The 19,439-nt window shown below is 47.2% G+C and overlaps 2 protein-coding genes across 2 annotated transcripts in view; both read left to right on the forward strand.

The window, feature by feature from the left end:
- The first annotated feature begins 156 nt into the window (after window positions 1–156).
- SMIM9 (small integral membrane protein 9) lies at window positions 157–6,239 on the forward strand. Its single transcript, XM_070785015.1, has 4 exons — window positions 157–174; window positions 1,634–1,859; window positions 2,759–2,888; window positions 6,084–6,239. Exons 1-4 carry the CDS (start codon window positions 157–159, stop codon window positions 6,109–6,111), a joined length of 402 nt encoding a protein of 133 aa, XP_070641116.1. The 3' UTR covers window positions 6,112–6,239.
- Window positions 6,240–13,279: 7,040 nt separating this feature from the next.
- The window catches only part of MPP1 (MAGUK p55 scaffold protein 1), a 32,821-nt gene continuing 26,661 nt past the window's right edge, over window positions 13,280–19,439 (forward strand). The window contains exon 1 of the mRNA XM_070784191.1: window positions 13,280–13,521. Coding sequence (XP_070640292.1) covers window positions 13,420–13,521 — 102 coding nt within the window. The 5' untranslated portion in view covers window positions 13,280–13,419. The remainder of the gene's footprint in view (window positions 13,522–19,439) is intronic.

The following is a 19,439-nucleotide window of genomic DNA, read 5'->3' on the forward strand; positions in this document are numbered from 1 at the left end:
AGTGTATCAGTTGTAAATGTCTTAAGTAATAGAAAGCTCAGATACGAGTTTATTTTTCACAGAGCTAGCAGTTGAGAGGTGGGCAGATAAAGGTGTAGGTTTCATGGCCTAAAATTGTCAGAGCCAAATCCAGGTCATTTTCCTGCTGATCACAAGATGACTCCTCCAGTTCAGGTAACACTTAGAGAATGTTCAAGGCAGCATAAATGGTAAACGGTAGCATCATATCTTTTCCCAAGACAGCAGAAAGTTTTCCCGGAAGCCACCGATCAAATCTCCATTATGCTTCAGTGTCCAAAAGTGGGGCCTGTAGCCATTGCTAGCAGCAAGGATGGCTGAGAAAATGGTATCTTTTCATAACTAAACTTTTCTAGACTGTCGGGTTGTATGTAATAAGTAAAAAGGGGGTGGGGATGACCAGCAATGAAAAAAGTCTGCCCATCCATTTATTCATTCAAAAAAAGTATTATTGAGCACCTGAGCAGCCCATGTGAACCAAAGAGAGAGGAGCGTGCGTGGCTTGTTCTTGAGGAAATGAGACTGAGGTGGAGTGATCAAAAGGAGATGATAAGACATGAGTTCAGGGCAGTTTGTAGGGCCCAATCTGACTTACAACAAAGTGACATCTCCTTGGCTGTTCAGTGGAGAAGAAGTTGAAAAGAGGCAAGGATGATAGCAGAGAGACAGACGATGGGTAGCAGTGGAGATGGTGAAAAGTGGCAAGATATGGATACACTTTAGAGACCAAGCCGACCCAATTCTTCTGATAGATCAGCTGTTAGACCCCAAACCACACAGTTTCTGCAAAATATACTTCTATTTTCTCCCAAGTTTCATCAGCAAAGCTGACTCAAACAGGCACATGTGTGATGGGAACTTACCACTGCACAGCATGGAATTTGCTTATGTGGTAGTCAGTGGACTTGGTCCCTAATCATCATAAAAATGGCAGAAAGCAGGAAGCTATAAACTCTTGTGACCTGTGACTCCCTTCATATCAGCTGCACTGACTGCAGAATTCCTGGGCCACCCCCATGACGGACTGTGCCCCCTGATCCCGTGAAATCTATACGAGGTTAACCATTTACACTGCTTATTTGCTGATATAGAAATAAACCCTGGGCACTAACACCACAAGTAGAATTTCAGGGACTAGGTACCTATCGGGAGAAGGAAATGGCAACCCACTCCTGTATTCTTGCCTGGAGAATCCCATGGACAGAGGAGCTTGATGGGCTGCTGTCCACAGGGTCGCAGAGAGTCAGACACGACTGAAGCAACTTAGCATGCATGCAGTAATAAACTCAACAACAAAACAAAACACACACACAAAAGATGTGGGACTGAAAAAATGGAGTCAAAGAAAACACCAATTTTGGCCTGAACGACTTACAGCATTTCCCACTCATTGAGCTGGAGAAGGCTGAAGGGGGACCTGGTTAGGAGGGAACGGCAGGTGTCTCATCTGCTGAAGCTCAGTAAATTTCTGTCCTGTGTTCTTTCTTGGATGCAGAATGTCTTTTGCTTGGGAAACTGTGTTCAGGATTCAGCAGTGTCAGTCAGTGGATTTTTATGTTCATTAACAGCTGTAGTTTTGCAATAAAAAACTAAATGATCGTTTTTAACTTTTCAGACAAAGCAGGCTTGCAAAGAGCCAAGGGAAAAACCATCTGGCCTTGGCACAGGGGTGTCTGTAGAAGCCCTGAAGCTGCTGAGCATCACATTTCTGCTGTGCTCTCTGACTTGCCTCTTGCTGGAGACTGTTGCTTCCTCTGTGTCACTGCCACAACACTCAGTGGGTGTGTTTGCCGTTATGATGAAAGTTCCGGCCTCCATAGGACCTAAGATTCCCATCGAAGGTCAGGAAAAACTGATTTTGTATTTAAAAATAATCTTCATTATTTTTATTTTATTTTTTTATTTTATTTTAATCTTCATGTCCATTATTCCTGGTTGGGTTCAATTTAGTTCAACCAACATGAGCCCACCTACCGTGCACCAATCCGTGTGCTAAATGACACGGATTAGGCATTCACAGGTGGGCAGCCCCACCCATAGGTGTCAACCTTCCATGAAATATGACAAATGCACCCTGAGGACAAAGGGAGAATTACAGTTGTTTGCGGGGAAGTGTCAGGAAGGACTTGAGGAAGGAAGCAAAATGTAAAATTAGCAAAATTAGCCAATGCTAATAGGTCACTGACCCGCAACTTAGGTGCTCCCAGAGCCCAGTGTGTTGCTTGAGTCCTTCCCAGCACTGGAAAGTGAATTGTGGTGAGCAGTGACCCCTCGTGACTTCAGGTCACAGACATGTGTGTTTACCCTACCTCTCCCCTTGATCACCAGACTCTGTGAAGTTCCTTCTGCCAGCTTCCAAGGCCTGTTTGTCCCCTCTGGCTGCTCCTGGGGCTGGTGACTGTCTCTTCTCTTCACCAGACATGCAGGGGCCTTTGCCTCCCAAACACCCTCTAGGCAGGTAGTTATGAAATCAAGCTCCTTTCTCACAAAGTTCCACATTGATTCATGGAGATAATTGCTCCTGTTTGACATACCAGAGGCAAAGATGAAACCATCTGAGGATACACTTTTTTTTTTTCCAAATGTGTATTCCTTTAACCACTTAGCTTAGCAGTGTCATTAAAAATATGGGCCCTGGGCCACTATAAGAATGTCAGATCTGGGACAACTCTGAACTTGAACCAGAGTTTGTATCCCAACTTCATTATTGACTCAGTGAACATCTGTTCTCTTCCTGCAGAAAATTCCAGGTCCTGGCTGAGCAACTTCAAGGATTATCTCTGCAATCTCATCAGGAGCCACATCCCTCCAGCAGCCATTTTTATTTTTCTTATTATGTCAGCAGTGCTGGGGATCCTCTGCTGCCTCACGTAAGCTTCTGGAAGAGGAGGGAAGGGAGGGAACATGTACCTAGGGAGAGGCAGGAATGGCCATGTGATCCCCTCTTTGAAAAATTCTCCTCCACGTTCTCTTTTTTTCTCCATTCTGCTCCATCCCTTGACAGGTGACATTTAAAGACCAGTATTTGCAACTGATCTTTTTTTTTTTTTTTTTTTAGTAACTTAATTAATTTCTAATTATCCTTCCCTTGGGTATAGGAATCATACATGGTAAACAAATGATTAACTCTTCTCTATTGCCTGGACTTCCTTGGTGGTTCAGATGGTAAAGTGTCTGCCTTTAATGCAGGAGACCCGGGTTCAATCCCTGGGTCGGGAAGATCTCCTGGAGAAAGAAATGGCAACCCACTCCAGTATTCTTGCCAGGAAAATCTCATGGATGGAGGAGCCTGGTAGGCTACAGTCCATGGGGTTGCAAAGAGTTGGACATGACTGAGCAACTTCACTTCATTGCCTCAAAAATGGACCAAAATATTTACTATTAAATCACGTGAAGCCAAAGAGATTCTTGAAATCTCTAACCAAACACTTAAGCTTAGCTAATTAGTAAGGGTCACTCATTCGTGTCCTACTCTTTGCAACCCCATGGACTATACAGTCCATGGAATTCTCCAGGCCAGAATACTGGAGTGGGTAGCCTTTCCCTTCTCCCATGGGAAGGGACTCTTCCAGGGGAATCTTCCCAAGCCAGGGATCAAACTTACGTCTCCCGCAATGCAGGCAGATTCTTTACCAGCTGAGCCACCAGGGAAGCCCAGACAAGCCTCAATTTCATTAATTTAATCAGTATTTAGCTAAGAGATGACCACTTGCCAGTCTCTGTACTGGTTACTAGAGAGAGAGAAATAACACGATTGAATAATTACAGCCTGATGTATCAGGACTCTGAGGTGAGACAGAGCCCACGTAGAGAAACTTGGATTGAAAAGGCTTTGTGTAGGGGAGGGCTGTTTTCAAACTGAAGAATCTAATCAAGTGGCTGTGGTCAAAGATCAGGTGAAGGGTGTGGTTCCTGACAACCTCAAAACGCCCATGGATGGAGAACCATGTCTGGGAAGCAAAGTTGGATATGGTTCTCAGCACACTAGACTGATTGGAGCCACACAGAACTCAGTGAGCTTATTTGTTGTTTGAGCTGTAAAGCAGTATTTGGACCTGAGAAGGACAGGGGCTCTGAAGGCCCCTAGGAGGCTTTCTCCCTGACACTTCAGATGCAGCCACAGGGAACAGTAGACCAGAGGAGCCTCCCAGAGGATGGGCCCTGGTGGGCCAGGGAGCTCAATTTGATGGAAGAGTTTGCGTGCTGAGTGTCTGACCAGCAGGATTCCAGAATGACTACAGAGCAGGGACTGTTACATGCCTCCCAGTCTTCCTCTTTTCCAAAGGGAGGGTTGATGGCAGTTGTCCACTTCCTGTTCCTTCACTGTATGGAAGATGGCAGAGGTGGTGATCAGGGGCACATGGGTTGATTTCAGTTCAAAGTTCTTTTTCCCGAGAGGAGCCACACCAGGACTTGAGACCAACAAACACTCTGGAAACAGGCTGGGCAGTGGGAGTGTGCAGCATCTTATCAGGATCCCTTATCAGGGATCCACGCCCGTGCAGGGCAGCGGGGAAGGGAGAAGCTGAACTGCCTTGCAAGCACAGCAAGGCCTTGAGCGGCCCCTTCGGAGTGGTCTTCCCTTTATCAGTACACCTTGAGTGGCAGCTGCGGGATTTAGGCCACCCCAGGAAGTACAGGCTCTGTATTCACCAATCCTGTCCCTCCTTGCCAAGCCCAGAGGAAGATTGCATGTCGCAACTGCAAGAGCCGGGAGTCAAACCAAGATGCACGCAATTCTGTATCTTTTAAGTCCTTGTGGCTCCAACTCCAGCCGGCAGGCCAGCTGCCTCAGAAACATCTGAAGGATTTCTGTGAAGATAGTTAGGCAACATGCCAAGAGAAAGACTTCCTTCTTTGAAGTAAATGGCTCAGCCTGGGGAGAAAAACCAATAAACCTTTGCTGGGAACAAGCAAGGACGTTAAGAGGGGGAAAAAAAAAAGACATGGATGACAAAATATAAAAGGAGATAGGGAAAGCAGAACCCCCAAAGCTGGCTCTATCAAATAAACAAAGATTTCAGTGAAAGTAATATTAGATAAAAAAATGATAGATGCAGGAGACATATCCATGAATTTTCTGGTAGAAAAAGGACCAAAATAATACAACAGAAACAAATACTTCAAGGCATAATTTTGTCACATGTGGTGGAAACAAAGGAAAGCTTGAGTCTCAAATCACACAGAAAGATGGGCACTTGGGACTGAGCCCACTGTGGACTGGCACTAATACTTGATTTTCTATGATTACATTTCGCAGTAAGGACTGCAAACAGTTTCTCTGTGCCCCTTTATTCACCCTCTATAAGCATTAGTGGTGGCTACAATGAAGGCTTAGGATAGCCACTGGGTAGCTAAGCAAATCCCCACTGAAGCCTGGAGAATTCTCACCTCTCTGGCGGCAATCATGAGATGCAGAAATACTTGTATAAGGAATTTTTAGTATGGTTTTCACTAGCAAAGGAATAGAACCAACTGAAATGATTCTTGGCTGGTTAAAGAAAGCTGTGAACATTCATACTAATCACATGGAATCAGAGTCATGAAATACTGTTGAGTGAAAAAAAAAACCTATTGTAATGGAGGATATACAATTCCACCCAATTTATTGTGAAAAAATTACTTCCAGGGAAAGAAAAATCCTTGAAGGATCTAACCAAAGATTTGGACATTGGTTATCTCCTTCAGATAGTGAATAGGTGATTTTAATAATCACGATTGTTGTTGTTACTTAGTTTCAGGTTTATTTTTGTCTGCCCTTTTCAATCTTTCCACAACAAAACAAATTGTTTAATTAGGAAGTTTTTAAAAAGAAACTTCAAAACAAGAAAAACTATCTGAACTTACTTCTACTCTACCTCTACATCCAATCCCACACTCTTACTTTCTCAAGTCATGAAAGCCTTTTCACGATATGAAATCACTTGGTTCATACTAACACAAAAAGCAGTCCAAAATCCTATCTTGGAAAAGGTGATATAATGACAAAGTAACTCTGCAGACCAAGACAGTGTGTTGGAATTTAAATTCCCTTCAGCAGTCATCATTGTCTCTTCCTTTCCCAGTGTTCTAATAGGTGAACCAGTCCAATGAAGTATGAGAAGATTCAGTGGACAACTGTAATGCTTAGCTTGCTGGATTCCAAGAGAGTGGAGAGTGTGATATTTGTGTACAATAAGGAAGTATCTACCAGGTAAAATTAAATCATCTTACATCTTAAACGATCTTTGCCTTTATTTTCTCCTTTAAAACATGCAATTGAAACAAAATGATAAGAGACTCATTACTGTTTTAATTATAAAATCATACATCTTGCTCATGCTCAGTTGTGTCCGACTCTCTGTGACCACATGGACTGTAGCCCATCAGGCTCCTCTGTCTGTGGGATTTTCCAGACAAGAATACTGAACTGGGTTGCCATTTCCTCCTCCAGGGGATCTTCCCAATCCAGGGACCGAACCTTTGTTTCCTGCTGCTGCTGCTGCTGCTAAGTCCCTCCAGTCGTGTCTGACTCTGTGCGACCCCATAGACGGCAGCCCACCAGGCTCCCCCATCCCTGGGATTCTCCAGGCAAGAACACTGGAGTGGGTTGCCATTTCCTTCTCCAATGCATGAAAGTGAAAAGTGAAAGGAAAGTCGCTCAGTCGTGTCCAACTCCTAGGGACCCCATGTACCGCAGCCTACCAGGTTCCTCCGTCCATGGGATTTTCCAGGCAAGAGTACCGGAGTGGGGTGCCATTGCCTTCTCCTTGTCTCCTGCACTGGAAGGCAAATTCTTTCCCACTGAGCCATCTGAGAAGCCCCAAATAATACATACTTATCGCAAAAAAAAAAAAAAATCATAAAATATAGAAAGAAGAGAAAATACCCATAATTCTAGCACCCAGAAACAAACATTCTTTACATCTTGGTGTATCTTCTTTCAAACTTTTTTCTATTCTTATACTAACAGTTTCCCAAAATCTGTTCTCAAAGCAATAGCTTCATTTTAATAAATGTTATGAGACAATAGGACTGTGTGGCCAATTAGGCTGGAGAGATGCTGAATTAAATAAATGTAAACGTTATTTCTTTGCTCTAGCACTTCTAAGAGCCTTTCACAGGCTAACATGGATCTGCACAAAAGAGTAGAACAGGCATTTCTGAAACAAATGTAAACATGGGCTTTTTTAATGGAGTGAATGCTGATGTATACACAATCACAGAAAGTCGCTCACTGAGATCCTTTCTTTCACCAACCTATCATATTTTGTAGCCTAATTTTTCCTTCACTCTATGACACGTGGTGGCTATCTTTCTGTGTCAGTAAGTGCCACATAGTATTTCTTGCAGTGGATTCAACTGAAGTCATTTAATCACCACTCCATAATAACTTACCCCATGCCCTATACAGTCCATGGAATTCTCCAGGCCAGAATACTGGAGTGGGTAGCCTTTCCCTTCTCCGGGGGATCTTCCTAACCCAGGGATCGAACCCAGGTCTCTCACACTGCAGGCAGATTCTTTACCAGCTGAGCCACCAGGGAAGCCCTAGGGTGTTCCTACTTGTTCACTATTATACATGTAATGCAGGTGATAGTTTTATACATTATTCATTTGCTTTCCACTTGGCTGTGGAAAGCACCCGATGCAAAGAACTGACTCATTGGAAAAGACCCTGATGCTGGAAAAGGTTGAAGGGGGGAGGAGAAGGGGACAACAGAAGATGAGATGGTTGAATGGCATCACCAACTCAATGGACAGGGGTTTGGGTAAACTCTGGGAGTTGGTGATGGACAGGGAGGCCTGGTGTGCTGCAGTACATGGGATCGCAGAGTCGGACACAACTGGGCGACTGTACTGAACTGCACTGAAGTTGCTGTTCCGAGTTGGAAATCACTCACTCCGTGAACACTATGGCACACCTCCTGTTCTGACCAAGTAACAAGGCAGACAGCGAGCTTGGCTAGAGTGGAAGACACAGCAGCTCCAGGGGGCTAGGGTGAGAGTCTGCCTGGGGCAGAGTTAAGACCTGGTGGGCCTCAGAAAAGATCTGGGTTCTCCTTGGAGCCCATGGAATGTGGGGAAAGTCATTTGATGGGTGTTTTTAAAGGGTCATCTCAGTCGCCATGTTGATAGGGTCCAAAGCAGGGAGACCAGCCAGAAGGTTTCCCAAAATCCAGGCGAGACATAGCCTTGTTGGCACCAAGGTAGGGATTGGAAGAGTTGCAGTCAGTGTCAAAATCTGGACGGAGGGAGAAGTGAGAGCCATCAGGATTTGAACAGTAATTGGATGAGGAGTGGGAAAGAACTGAAGCTTAGAGAATGCCTCCTGGACTTTGGGCCTGAGCAAGCCAGGGGCTGGTGTCTGGGCAAACCACAGGAGGTTAGGAATTTACTGCCTCAAAAAATGCAAAGAGAAATACCGAACAGGTGTTCTTTTTTTTATATATATATATACTTATAATTTATTCTTGAGGTAAATAGACACTTAAGAATTATTTAAATTACATGCAACTTAAACAGCATAGGTATATAAAAACTGGAAAGCTGACACAAATCTGTTAATTTATTAAAAACTAGTGAGTTGTACACTTGTTTTCTTTTTTTTAAATTTTAATTGTAGGCTAATTACTTTACAATATTGTGGTGGTTTTTGCCCTACCTTGACATGAATCAGCCATGGGTGTACATGTGTTCCCCATCCTGACCCTCCCTCCCACCTCCCTCCCCATCCCATCCCTCAGGGTTATCCCAGTGTACCAGCCCTGAGCACCCTGCCTCATGTATCAAAAGGATGTTCTGACTGATACAGGGGTGAGATCCCAACACACACTCTCCGTCTCAGACTCCACTCAGTGGGAGGAGACCATCCTTTGATCAGACTTGAAGAGGAAGTTGAACTGACCAGGTTGTGTTGAGCTTTCAATCAGCCAGGACGTGAACTTACATTTTCCCCCACTAAGCAGCACATGGGAGCTGGGGAGGGAAATCTAAGCTGCCTCCTTACACACACCTTCACAGTCCTTTTTATCTTGCTCACGTTGTTCCTTAAGGCAAATTGCTGAACAGGGAATGGCTGGGTCAGAGGCTGCAGGCATACTACCATGCAGCACTTGTGCAAGGCTCACAGACCTCCCCCTCCTGTTCTCTTGAATATTCTGTTGTGTCCTTGATTTGCTTTATGTTTTTGCCAGTTTGGAGAAGGCAATGGCAACCCACTCCAGTACTCTTGCCTGACAAATCCCATGGACAGAGAAGCCTGGTAGGCTGCAGTCCATGCCAGTTATGTTAGGCAATCCACTATTTAATTTTGCTGGGATTTTACAAATTCCTGAAGTCTCCCTAAACTTGCTGCCCCAGACTTTTCAAGCTTCTCTTTTGCAATATAACCTACCTACAGCAAAGAGCACAAGTCGAGGTGTACAGTTTGGAGACTACACAAAGCGGACACATTCACCGTCCTTCTCCCCTTTAGGATCAGCAGCCCTTCTTCACTGCCCCCCCTCCCAACCCCCGTAATCCTCATCCAGTCTCCTCATGCCAGAGCCTTGCCTGTTTTTAAGTTTTCTGAAAATGAAACCACAGGCGTGCACTCTCTTCTGTGCTTTTCTTCTTTTTGGTTTTGAGCTTCTGCCACGTGGATGCCTGGAGCTGCAGTGACCCCTTTGTAACCCAACTGTATGAAAAGACCTCTACTCATTTAGCCCATTGACGGTGGACAGACATGTGTGTTGTTTCTGTCTTTTCTATTCTGAATAAAGCCTCCAGAAGTATTACTGCACATGTCTAGTAGGGTACACGTGCAAGTCTCTCTGAAGAGTGTCATCTGTGATTGCCTTTCTGAGTCAAAGGCCAAGTGCCCCCATAACCCCACACCCTTGAGAAGATATAACATCATGCTATGCTATGCTATGCTAAGTCACTTCAGTCGTGTCCGACTCTGTGTGACCCCATAGACGGTAGCCTACCAGGCTCCCCCATCCCTGGGATTCTCCAGGCAAGAACATTGGAGTGGGTTGCCATTTCCTTCTCCAATGCATGAAAGTGAAAAGTGAAAGTGAAGTCGCCCAGTCGTGTCCGACTCTTAGCAACCCCATGTACTGCAGCCCACCAGGCTCCTCCGTCCATGGGATTTTCCAGGCAAGAGTACTGGAGTGGGGTGCCATTGCCTTCTCCGTATAACATCATAGTCTTCATTTTTTTTTTTTTTTCCAATCTGGTGGATAGAAAATAGTATCTTATTGTTTTCTTACTTGGCATTTCCCTGACAACTGATGACATTGAAGATCTTTTCTTGTGTTGATAGGACATTTATCTCTCTCCTATGAAATGCCTGTTAATGAATTGTGCCCATTTTTCTAATTTTAGCTTCATTTATTCCTTACTGATCAGTAGGACTTCTTTGTATACTCAGTATACTAATATGTTGTAGGCCAGAAATGTGGAACATACTGTCCCTCATTCTGAGAGTTGTATTTTGATTTTAATGTTGTCTGACTTGGCGATAATTTTTTTATTTTAATTGGAGGCTAGTGACTTTACAATATTGTGGTGGTTTTTGTGATTTGGCGATAATTTTCCTTGCATCTGTTTAAGGACCCCTTTCCACCCAAAAGTCATAAAGGACGTCTCCCATGTTGTCTTCTAAAAGTTTTACAGTTTTGCCTTTCACCTTTACATCCTTCAGCTCCTTGGGATAAAGTTTTCTTTGAGGTGAGATCAAGTCTAATTTTAGTTTTTAAAGAAAATTGTGAGAAACGATGTTTTTCCAGTCGTGAACTCTGAACTAAATTTCTGTGCCTCAAAGCAGTTCTAGGAATTTAGAAAAGCAGATAGCTGCAATAAATTCCAAGAAGCAATAAATTCTCGGGAACAAGGCCTCATTCTGAGCGCTGAGCACACTGAACTGGAACTAGCTGACCAGAAACAGGCGAGCACATGTTGAAAAGACCAGCTGTATGACCAGCCCTCCTCAGAGTCAGCCCATTTGCCTTCCCAGTACTTTTCCACTCTGAGCTTGGCCTCAGGAAAAACTTCAACTACATTTTGCTTGAGGACTCCCTGCCTCTGAAGTTCTCTGGCTGCCATAGTTTCGATAGCCTGTGTGCCTTCACCTGTGACCAGTCTTGGTTTCTGTTTTGATTCCCAGTATGCCCAGTTCCCCTAAGTGCAAGTGTGTCCTTTCCCTACTGGTCTGCGACACCTCTTGTCATGTCACCATTTCTTATCTCTTTTCTGTTCCATTGGTCTATTTGTCTCTTTCTGCACCTGTCCTACACTCTCCTAGTTACATAACTTTGTTATAGGTTGCGCTATCTGGAAGCCAAGTCCCTCCACATTGTTTTTTACAAGTCCACACATTTTAAAATGAGATTTTCCAGTTTCACAAAACCTATCTGTTGAGACTTTTGTTGGAATTGCATCAATATATACATCTAGGAGTGGGGTTGCTGGCTCAGAGGGGAGATACATGTTCAATTTGAAGAAACACAAAGCTGTTCTCCTAAATAGTACTGCCAAATGTAGACTCTCAGCAGCAATGCTCAAGAACTCACATGGGTTCTTATCTCCTCTAACACTTGATATTGTTAGACTTTTAAATTTGTGACAATTTAATGGAGGCACAGTGGTATTTCCTTGTGGTTTGATCACTAATGAGGTTGAACATCTGTTCATATGTTTATTGTTCATGTGTGTTTCTCCATCTGTGAAATGCTTACTCATGTTTTTTTTTTTTTTTAACCCATTGATCTGCTGAGTTGTTTGTGTTTTTCTTATTAATTTGTAGACCTTTATATATTCATAATAGGAATTTTTCATCAGTTGTATTGAAAATATTTTCCGCAAGTCACATCTGGTCTTTTTTGCTTTTTTAGTTTGCCTTTTGATGAGTGAAATCTCTTAATGTTAAAGTCAAGCTGATCAATATTTTTTACAGTCGATGATTTGTCTGCATTGTTTAAGAAATCTTTCTGTATCCCAAAGTCTAAAAATTCTTTGCTGATGTTTTTAGTCAAAAGCTTTGAAGTTGTGTTTTTGACAGAGAAGTCCTCAGTCCATCTGGAATACATTTATTTCTGCATATGGCATGCAGAAGGGTTCCAGGTTCCTCTCTTTCAATATAAATAAACATTTCCTGCTGCTGCTGCTGCTAAGTCCCTCCAGTCGTGTCTGACTCTGTGCGACCCCATAGACTGAAGCCCACCAGGCTCCCCCGTCCCTGGGATTCTCCAGGCAAGAACACTGGAGTGGCTGGCCATTTCCTTCTTCAATGCATGAAAGTGAAAAGTGAAAGTGAAGTCGCTCAGTGTCTGACTCCTAGCGACCCCATGGACTGCAGCCTACCAGGCTCCTCCATCCATGGGATTTGCCAGGCAAGAGTACTGGAGTGGGGTGCCATTGCCTTCTCCAAACATTTCCTAACTGTAGTTTAATAAAAAGTTTCTCTTTACTCACCTAACATGACACTTGCATCAGATACCACAATTACACACCAGCCAGTGTGCATCTCTGCATTTTCTAATCTATCTCATTGCTCAATTAATCTATCTGTGCATGGTATCCCACTGTCTTAATTTCAATAGTTCCCTTTCCTCTGTGTGTGTGTCTCTGTGTCTCTCTCCCTGTGTGTGTGTGTGTGTGTGTGTGTGTGTGTGTGTCTCTCTCTCTCTCCCTCTGTGTGTGTCTCAGACTTCTATAGTTCCTTGAGGGTAATCTTGGAGAAGGGAGCCATCAATCAATCACATGAGCTCAGTCTCTCAGCAGAGAAAACTGAGTGATTTGGCTGCAAACTCTTGCCTTGGGTTTTTCTCTTCTTGGCCAAGAGGTCCTGGAAGATCGGAACAAGATTACGCAGAGTAATGTACTGCTTGTAATACTGTGAGGTTATTCTCTTCGGGTCAAGGAGCCAGGTGTTTATCAGGCAAATGTGTGTACAGATGGCGCACAGCCCTGAACTCTGGTAAGCACAGGAAATGTTTGTTTTGTTCAGCAAGTATTTCGTGCCTTCGCTGCTGGGGTGAACGCCACGAAGGTGTGAGGGTGCTAAGGAATCCCGCTCTGGAATGTTGGTCTCCTTGCTGCCACTAAGCCTTCCATTTTTTTTTTTTGTTTGTTTGTTTGTTTTCGTGGCTTTAATCGTCGGAGATTCCGGGCGCCCAGGTGCGCAGAGCCGGGCCCCTGGGGGCCTCGGGGGCGGGCACCAGGCGGGGGCGTGTTCAGGGGCGGGGCGTGGGCGGGGCTCCACCCCCGCGCGCCCAGCGCGCCTCCTGCGGGGTGGTGACGGCCCAGGCGCGCCGAGTCCCAGCAGCCTTCGCCGCCTCCGCGCGCCGCAGGCTCTGGGGCCCTCGCGCTCCAGCTTGTGCCCGGTCCCGTGGCCCCGCGGCCCCCGCGTCCCCTGCGGCCCGGCTCTCCCGCAAGATGACGCTGAAGGCGAGCGAAGGCGAGGGCGGGGGCGGCATGCGCACGGCGCTCTCCGATCTCTACCTGGAGCACTTGCTGCAGAAGCACAACCGGCCCGAGGTGAGCGGCTCCCGAGGTCCCCCCAACGGCGTGCGATGAGGGCCGGTCCCCGACTCTAGGCCTCGCCGCCCGCCCTCCTGCCCTCGGGATGGGGGCCCTGACCCCCGGGGCTCGTGCGGGACTTCTGGGCGCCATGGCTTGGGACCCGCGGCGCCTCTAGGCGGGAATCGGCAGAGGCCGCTGCCCCTGGCCCGGAGAGCTAATGAAAGGTCGGGGGAAACTTCTGCGTGGACGGAGTCGGGGTCACGGAGAAGACTTTCAGGAACAGAGCCCAGAGGAGGTCTGCTTAAGTGCTTGTGTCAGCAGAAAGGGTTGGTGGTAAGAGCCAACGCTGGCCTCAAAGTGCTCAGTCACCATGCCGTGGCATTTCTGCGGGGGCCTCTGGTGCTGGGGGGCATCCGGGTGGCCTGTGTCTGTGGGCAGGCATCATCCCAGGAGTAATTCTGCCCGCCCCCCGCCCCCCCCCCCCCAGATTCCTGCGATGGCCCATAAATAGCAACTCACCTCTATCCTCAAAGATGGCCCATAAGGGAGAGTTGATTCTCTTGTTATCTTGGGGCTTCCCTGGTGGCTCAGAGTAAAGTGTCTGCCCGCAATGCGGGAGACCGGGATTCGATTCCTGGGTCGGGAAGATCTCCTGGAGAAGGAAATGGCCACCCACTCCAGTACCCTTGCCTGGAAAATGCCCTGGATGGAGGATCCTGGTAGGCTACAGTCCATGGGTCGCAAAGAGTCTGGTATGACTGAGTGACTTCAAGGTAAGGCTGCATGTCAGGCCCACTCACTCACCTGAAGGCGGAAGCTGAGTCTCAGTGGTCAGCCATCAGCCAGCACCCACCGGCAGCCCTTCCACGTTTCCTGGCCTCCTCACGGCCTGCTGGCCAGGTTCCAAGAGAGGATGTCCACAGAGACACCCAGAGATAGAGGGCTCAGCAGACACTAGCTGGCCTGGGGACTCACGAGTGTGAATCTTTTTCTAGACCGCCAAGATCTTTCAGGGCAGGGCTGTTTGCACACTCACTTTTTCCAGGTAAAATGCCTGATCCGTGGGGCCTCGGACATGGTTCCCAAATTACTAAGTGCCTGAAGAGGTGGACGTGCTATGCAGCGCACCCATCCACTTGGGCATACGATGAAACTGCAGATCCCCCAGGTCCCAGCAGACTGGCGTGCGGGCTGGGGACTGTGGACTGGGAGGCATCAGAGGGAGGCTGCATTCTGTATCTGCATTGACCTTGCTGCTTCCCTCAGGGCGCCATATTCACACTTGTCCATCTTTGCAAATCAGGATTGCAGTAGTCTAGGCTTCCAGGAGCAGCAGGATGATCATGTGGGGAAGACAAAGTTGCAAGTTAGGCAGCACAGCGGCAAGTGGGCTAGGAGGGGATCAGGCTCTGAAACTCCTTGATTCCCCATAAGCTTGGAAATGTGATTTTTTGCTTTTCTTCCCAACAGTCAACTCACTTGGCTGAGCCTTAACTCCATCCCCACCCCCTGCCAAACTCTGTTTATTGAATTTTCTTTTGGCAACTTTATTGAGGTTTACTTGGCATACATAGAATTCACCGATTTGTGCAGTTCATTGACATTGGACACATACATCCCACCCTGTAGCTGTGACCTCACAGTCCTTGAGGGTTGCCCCCACACACACCTGCCATCCCTGGATGCATGGACCGCCACCCCCTCCCCCCGCCCCCCGCTCCAGCAGCATTTGTGTTTGTTTTTTTTTTCCAAGCAGCATTTGGAAAACACTATCACTTTGCCTTTTTGAGGCTGTCCTACAGGTGGACTCCAGCTTACGTAGGCCTTTCTGTGTGCCTGCTTTCACTTTGCACAACCTGAGCATCACCTGTAACTCAGTGTCCCGACCCCTTGGAGATCTTTCTGCCCCTGGTGGGAAAGCTGGGGAGGTTCGTTGCGTGCAGTTTTGAACAGAAGCTCTGTCACTACTCTGAGTAAGCAGCAGTTTTTGTGGAGCCATGAGTTTATCCTGCAATACCAGATACAGTCTCCTGCCTATGTAGTTTGTTTGCATGAAAGGATTTGAGAATGGGATAAGAAAAATTGGTAAAGCACAGAATGAAAAGCTTCCAGAACTGCCCAACTGTGGACCTCGGAGGGAGAATCTCCACGCCATGAGGGGTGGCCTGACCCCACAAACCAGATGATTCCTTATTTCCTGAGGTTCACCTTCCCTCCAAGGAAGCTGTTGCCTTTAAAGCAATTCAGAAATTCCTGTTGCCAAACACTTCATTGAGGAAGATTGCTTTCCGTAAAAGTTCTAAAGACTAGAAAACCAAAGTTTCCCTTCTGATTATAGTCCGTATTTGATACTGAAAAAGTCTTATCAGAGCACAGTGTTGCAGTACATTTGAAGTGGAGGCTGCCTTCCCTATTTAACTATAGGTGTCCTTCCTTGGAGAAACATTTTATGAGCTCTCTGTGACCTTGTTCTTTATGGCAGTCCCTTAGTGCACATAAAATGGGTTGTAAAATTCCTGCTTCTCTCTGCTGGCCTGTTTGAAGTTGCCCCTTTCCCATGACCTGAAGAAATAGGTTGCAAGTCCCTGAAAGTTCACTTGGGCCTAATGGCCCAGGAATGAAGTCTGGCTCCAGCTGAGTATCCACTCAGCAGAGCTCCTGGCCAGCAGATTCGGCCTCATCTGCTGTTGCACAGGTTTGGGGCTGGAGATATCCAGGGTGCCATCGGCCAACAGTGCTCCAGGCAGGGACATTCAGGGCTCACAGAGGTCTGGAGATTTCACCAGAGATCCCCTGGGGTGGGGGAGATGAAATCAGGTGACATTTCATGGATGGCAGGGATTTTTTTTTTCCCCTAAGCACCAGTTGCTCAAGTTTTCAACTGTTGCTCAAAAGAGGAGAACTGACTCCAGGGCAGGGAAACAGGAAGACATGCTCCAAATTAGGGAACCAGAGTACAGCTTGGTGTAACATAGAATTTTCTGAGGCTTCACTTTGCCTTTTTCCTTCACGTGGAGGCATAGAGTTGAGCCGCATCCATATGCATCCGTTCCTCCGTCCCTGTGGTTCATCCACGACTACAAGCCTCCAGCCACCAGCAGAGGCCACCTACCCTGGACTGAATTGTTGGTGCTGCAGGGTTGACTGTGCAAGAAATGCTCATGCCAGTGGACCCGTGGCAGCTCACATCCATCGTGTCCCAGGGCCGATTGTACACGTTTGTGCTCTGAAGTCACCAGCCTGCCAGTCCTGCTGCAGGTGCTTTGTTTGCCTGCATCCCAGGCACCTGGTTCATCAGGACTGAAGCCAGGACTTGCATAAAATCCTGCCTCTGAGGCTTTCCTCTCCTCCCAGCCCTTTTCTGCAGCTCTCATATTTGTGGGAAACAGTTTTCCCTTTTTTCTGGTACCTTGAGTCCTTTTGGATTTTCTCATGGGTTTTTTTTTTTCCTTGTGTTCTTTCCCAAAGTGGAGCCTGCCCTGGCCCAGGAGGACTGAGCAGCTGGTGTCTGGTGTAGGCCATCACTTGCCTGCTTGGCCTGGGCCTTCTGTCTGTTTAAGTCGCTCAGTCATGTCCAACTCTGGGTGACCCCATTGACTGTACAGTCCATGGAATTCTCCAGGACAGGATCCTGGAGTGGGTAGCAGCCTTTCCCTTCTCCAGGGGATCTTCCCAACCCAGGGATTGAACCCAGGTCTCCCGCACTGCAGGCGGATTCTTTCCCAGCTGATCTCCCAGGGAAGCCCAAGAATGCTGGAGTGGGTAGCCTAGCCCTTCTCCAAGGGAACTTACCGGCCCAGGAATCAAACCCGGGTCTCCTGCATTGCAGGCAGCTTCTTTCCCAAATCAGCTTCTCAGGGAAGCCCCACGGTACCTGAAAACAGTGGGCAGAGGGCTTACCCATCGGCCCAACAGATGTTGGTTCATTCCCTCCAGTCATTGTCACCAGCTCTTAATGTGACTTGGTGGGCCCTACTTGAGTCATCCACCTCCGCCACCTGCCGCTAAGTTTGTTTTTTCATCTCTCTCTTTTTTAATCCCAGCTTCCTCTGAACTGCTGCCTCTGCCCTTTGAACCCACCACAGATGTTTCCTCTGAAGAGGGTTTCAGAGGCCAGGCCTTGCCACCCCAGCAGTTTGTGTGAATATGGGCCCCTGACAGGCTGCGGAGCAGAGGGCGGCCTTGAGCCCTTCTCACGTGGGACGGCCGTTCCCCATCCTGCCCGGGTGTGGCTGGGGGCCTCCCTGGCCAGGGGGGTACTGGTGTCCAAGTTGCAAAGTGCACCCCACAGAAAGCAATCGAGCACCTTTGCCCGATGTTGTTTGCTCAGCATTGCTTGTATCACTTTGTAATCACCCGGCACGGGTGCTCATGGCACTGGGAAGGACTCAACATTGTGGTCCAGCGTGGGGCCAGTAAGTCCCAGAACAAACAATGGAAAATCTCTGCCACCCATTGGAAGGCGCGTGTCTTAACAGCTGTGGAAACACGCCAAGTTCCAGCAGTTGAGGGGCAGGACAGGAGAGACGGGGGACCGACTGCAGCCTGCGGCCCCTGCTCTGTATGCATCTGTCTGTCTAGCCCTTCATCACAGATTGTCTGTGGGCTGGGGGTGCCAGGGGCTGGTGTGCCAGGTGTCATCAAAGAGCGGTCAGAGCAGGGGCATCAGGTGGTGCTTTGGGGGCACCCCACGGGTGCGAGTTGGTTCTTCAGGTGCCAGGTCAGAGCATTCCAGGTATCTCTCTCATCACTGGCAGCTTCTGAGGGAGTGTGATAGTGGCTCTGAGTCATTAGGAAGGGGGACTGTCTTGATGGATAAGCACATTGAAAAGCCCAGCGTTTGGCATAGCAAGTGTTGAACTTTTCTGGGTTCAATGTGTTCTACCTCTGGCACGCTTTGCAGAGTCCTTAATTTAAAGGCTGACATGTCTTGGAGCTGAATGAAGAGATGAGGCCCCCAATCATGCAGGCATCCACCCCCTTGCCAAGTTCACTCTGTCTTCCGTGGACAGACTTTCGACTGTCCTTGTTGAGAACGTTACGCAGGGCTCTGCCACGTCTGCAAACCCAGATGAATCATCAGAAATGCTTTCTTGATGGTACTTTACAGCACATGATAAGAGAATCTGATCTGTGTTTCCAGACTTTATTGCCACCTTTACCTGCTATGGTTACTGATGAATCCCTGGTTACATGGATTGAACCCAAGTCTCCCAAATTGCAGGCAGATTCTTTACCAACACTGCTGGGTTTTAAGACACGTAAGTGGTAGTTCGGAGAAGGCAATGGCAACCCACTCCAGTATTCTTGCCTGGCAAATCCCATGGATGGAGGAGCCTGGTAGGCTGCAGTTCATGGGGTCGCTAGGAGTCAGACACTGAGCGACTTCACTTTCACTTTTCACTTTCCTGTATTGGAGAAGGAAATGGCAAGCCACTCCAATGTTCTTGCCTGGAGAATCCCAGGGACAGGGGAGCCTGGTGGGCTGCTGTCTCTGGGGTCACACAGAGTCGGACACGACTGAAGCGACTTAGCAGCAGCAGCAGCAATTGGTAGTTGCTGGGAGATCCATGGAATGAATCTGCAGGTTTGATTTTGAGCATTCTCAGCCCCACAATTACTAGTGAACAAAGATTTGTAAGTCAGAATCAGGGCAAGTCAGGCATGCAGTCAGTGATCCTTGAACTCCTCAGTCTGTACGTTCAAATCTCTTAATACCTGCAACATGGTAAAAACAAATAAGGTGCTTAATTTAACAGAAAGAATTCTTCCAACTTGATGCCACATGCTTCCAGGTCGCTGTGGGTAATGCTTTGAGAAGCTCTGAGGTTACCATGTGCTTTAGCCTGTTAATTTCCAACCCCAGATTCCTGCAACTTTCTCCATGGTTTGTTGTTTCCTCTCCCCATTCGTTACTGTGCTCTCTTAGTTAC

Source organism: Bos indicus, chromosome X, assembly GCF_029378745.1.
Source record: "Bos indicus isolate NIAB-ARS_2022 breed Sahiwal x Tharparkar chromosome X, NIAB-ARS_B.indTharparkar_mat_pri_1.0, whole genome shotgun sequence".
NCBI lineage: Eukaryota > Metazoa > Chordata > Mammalia > Artiodactyla > Bovidae > Bos > Bos indicus.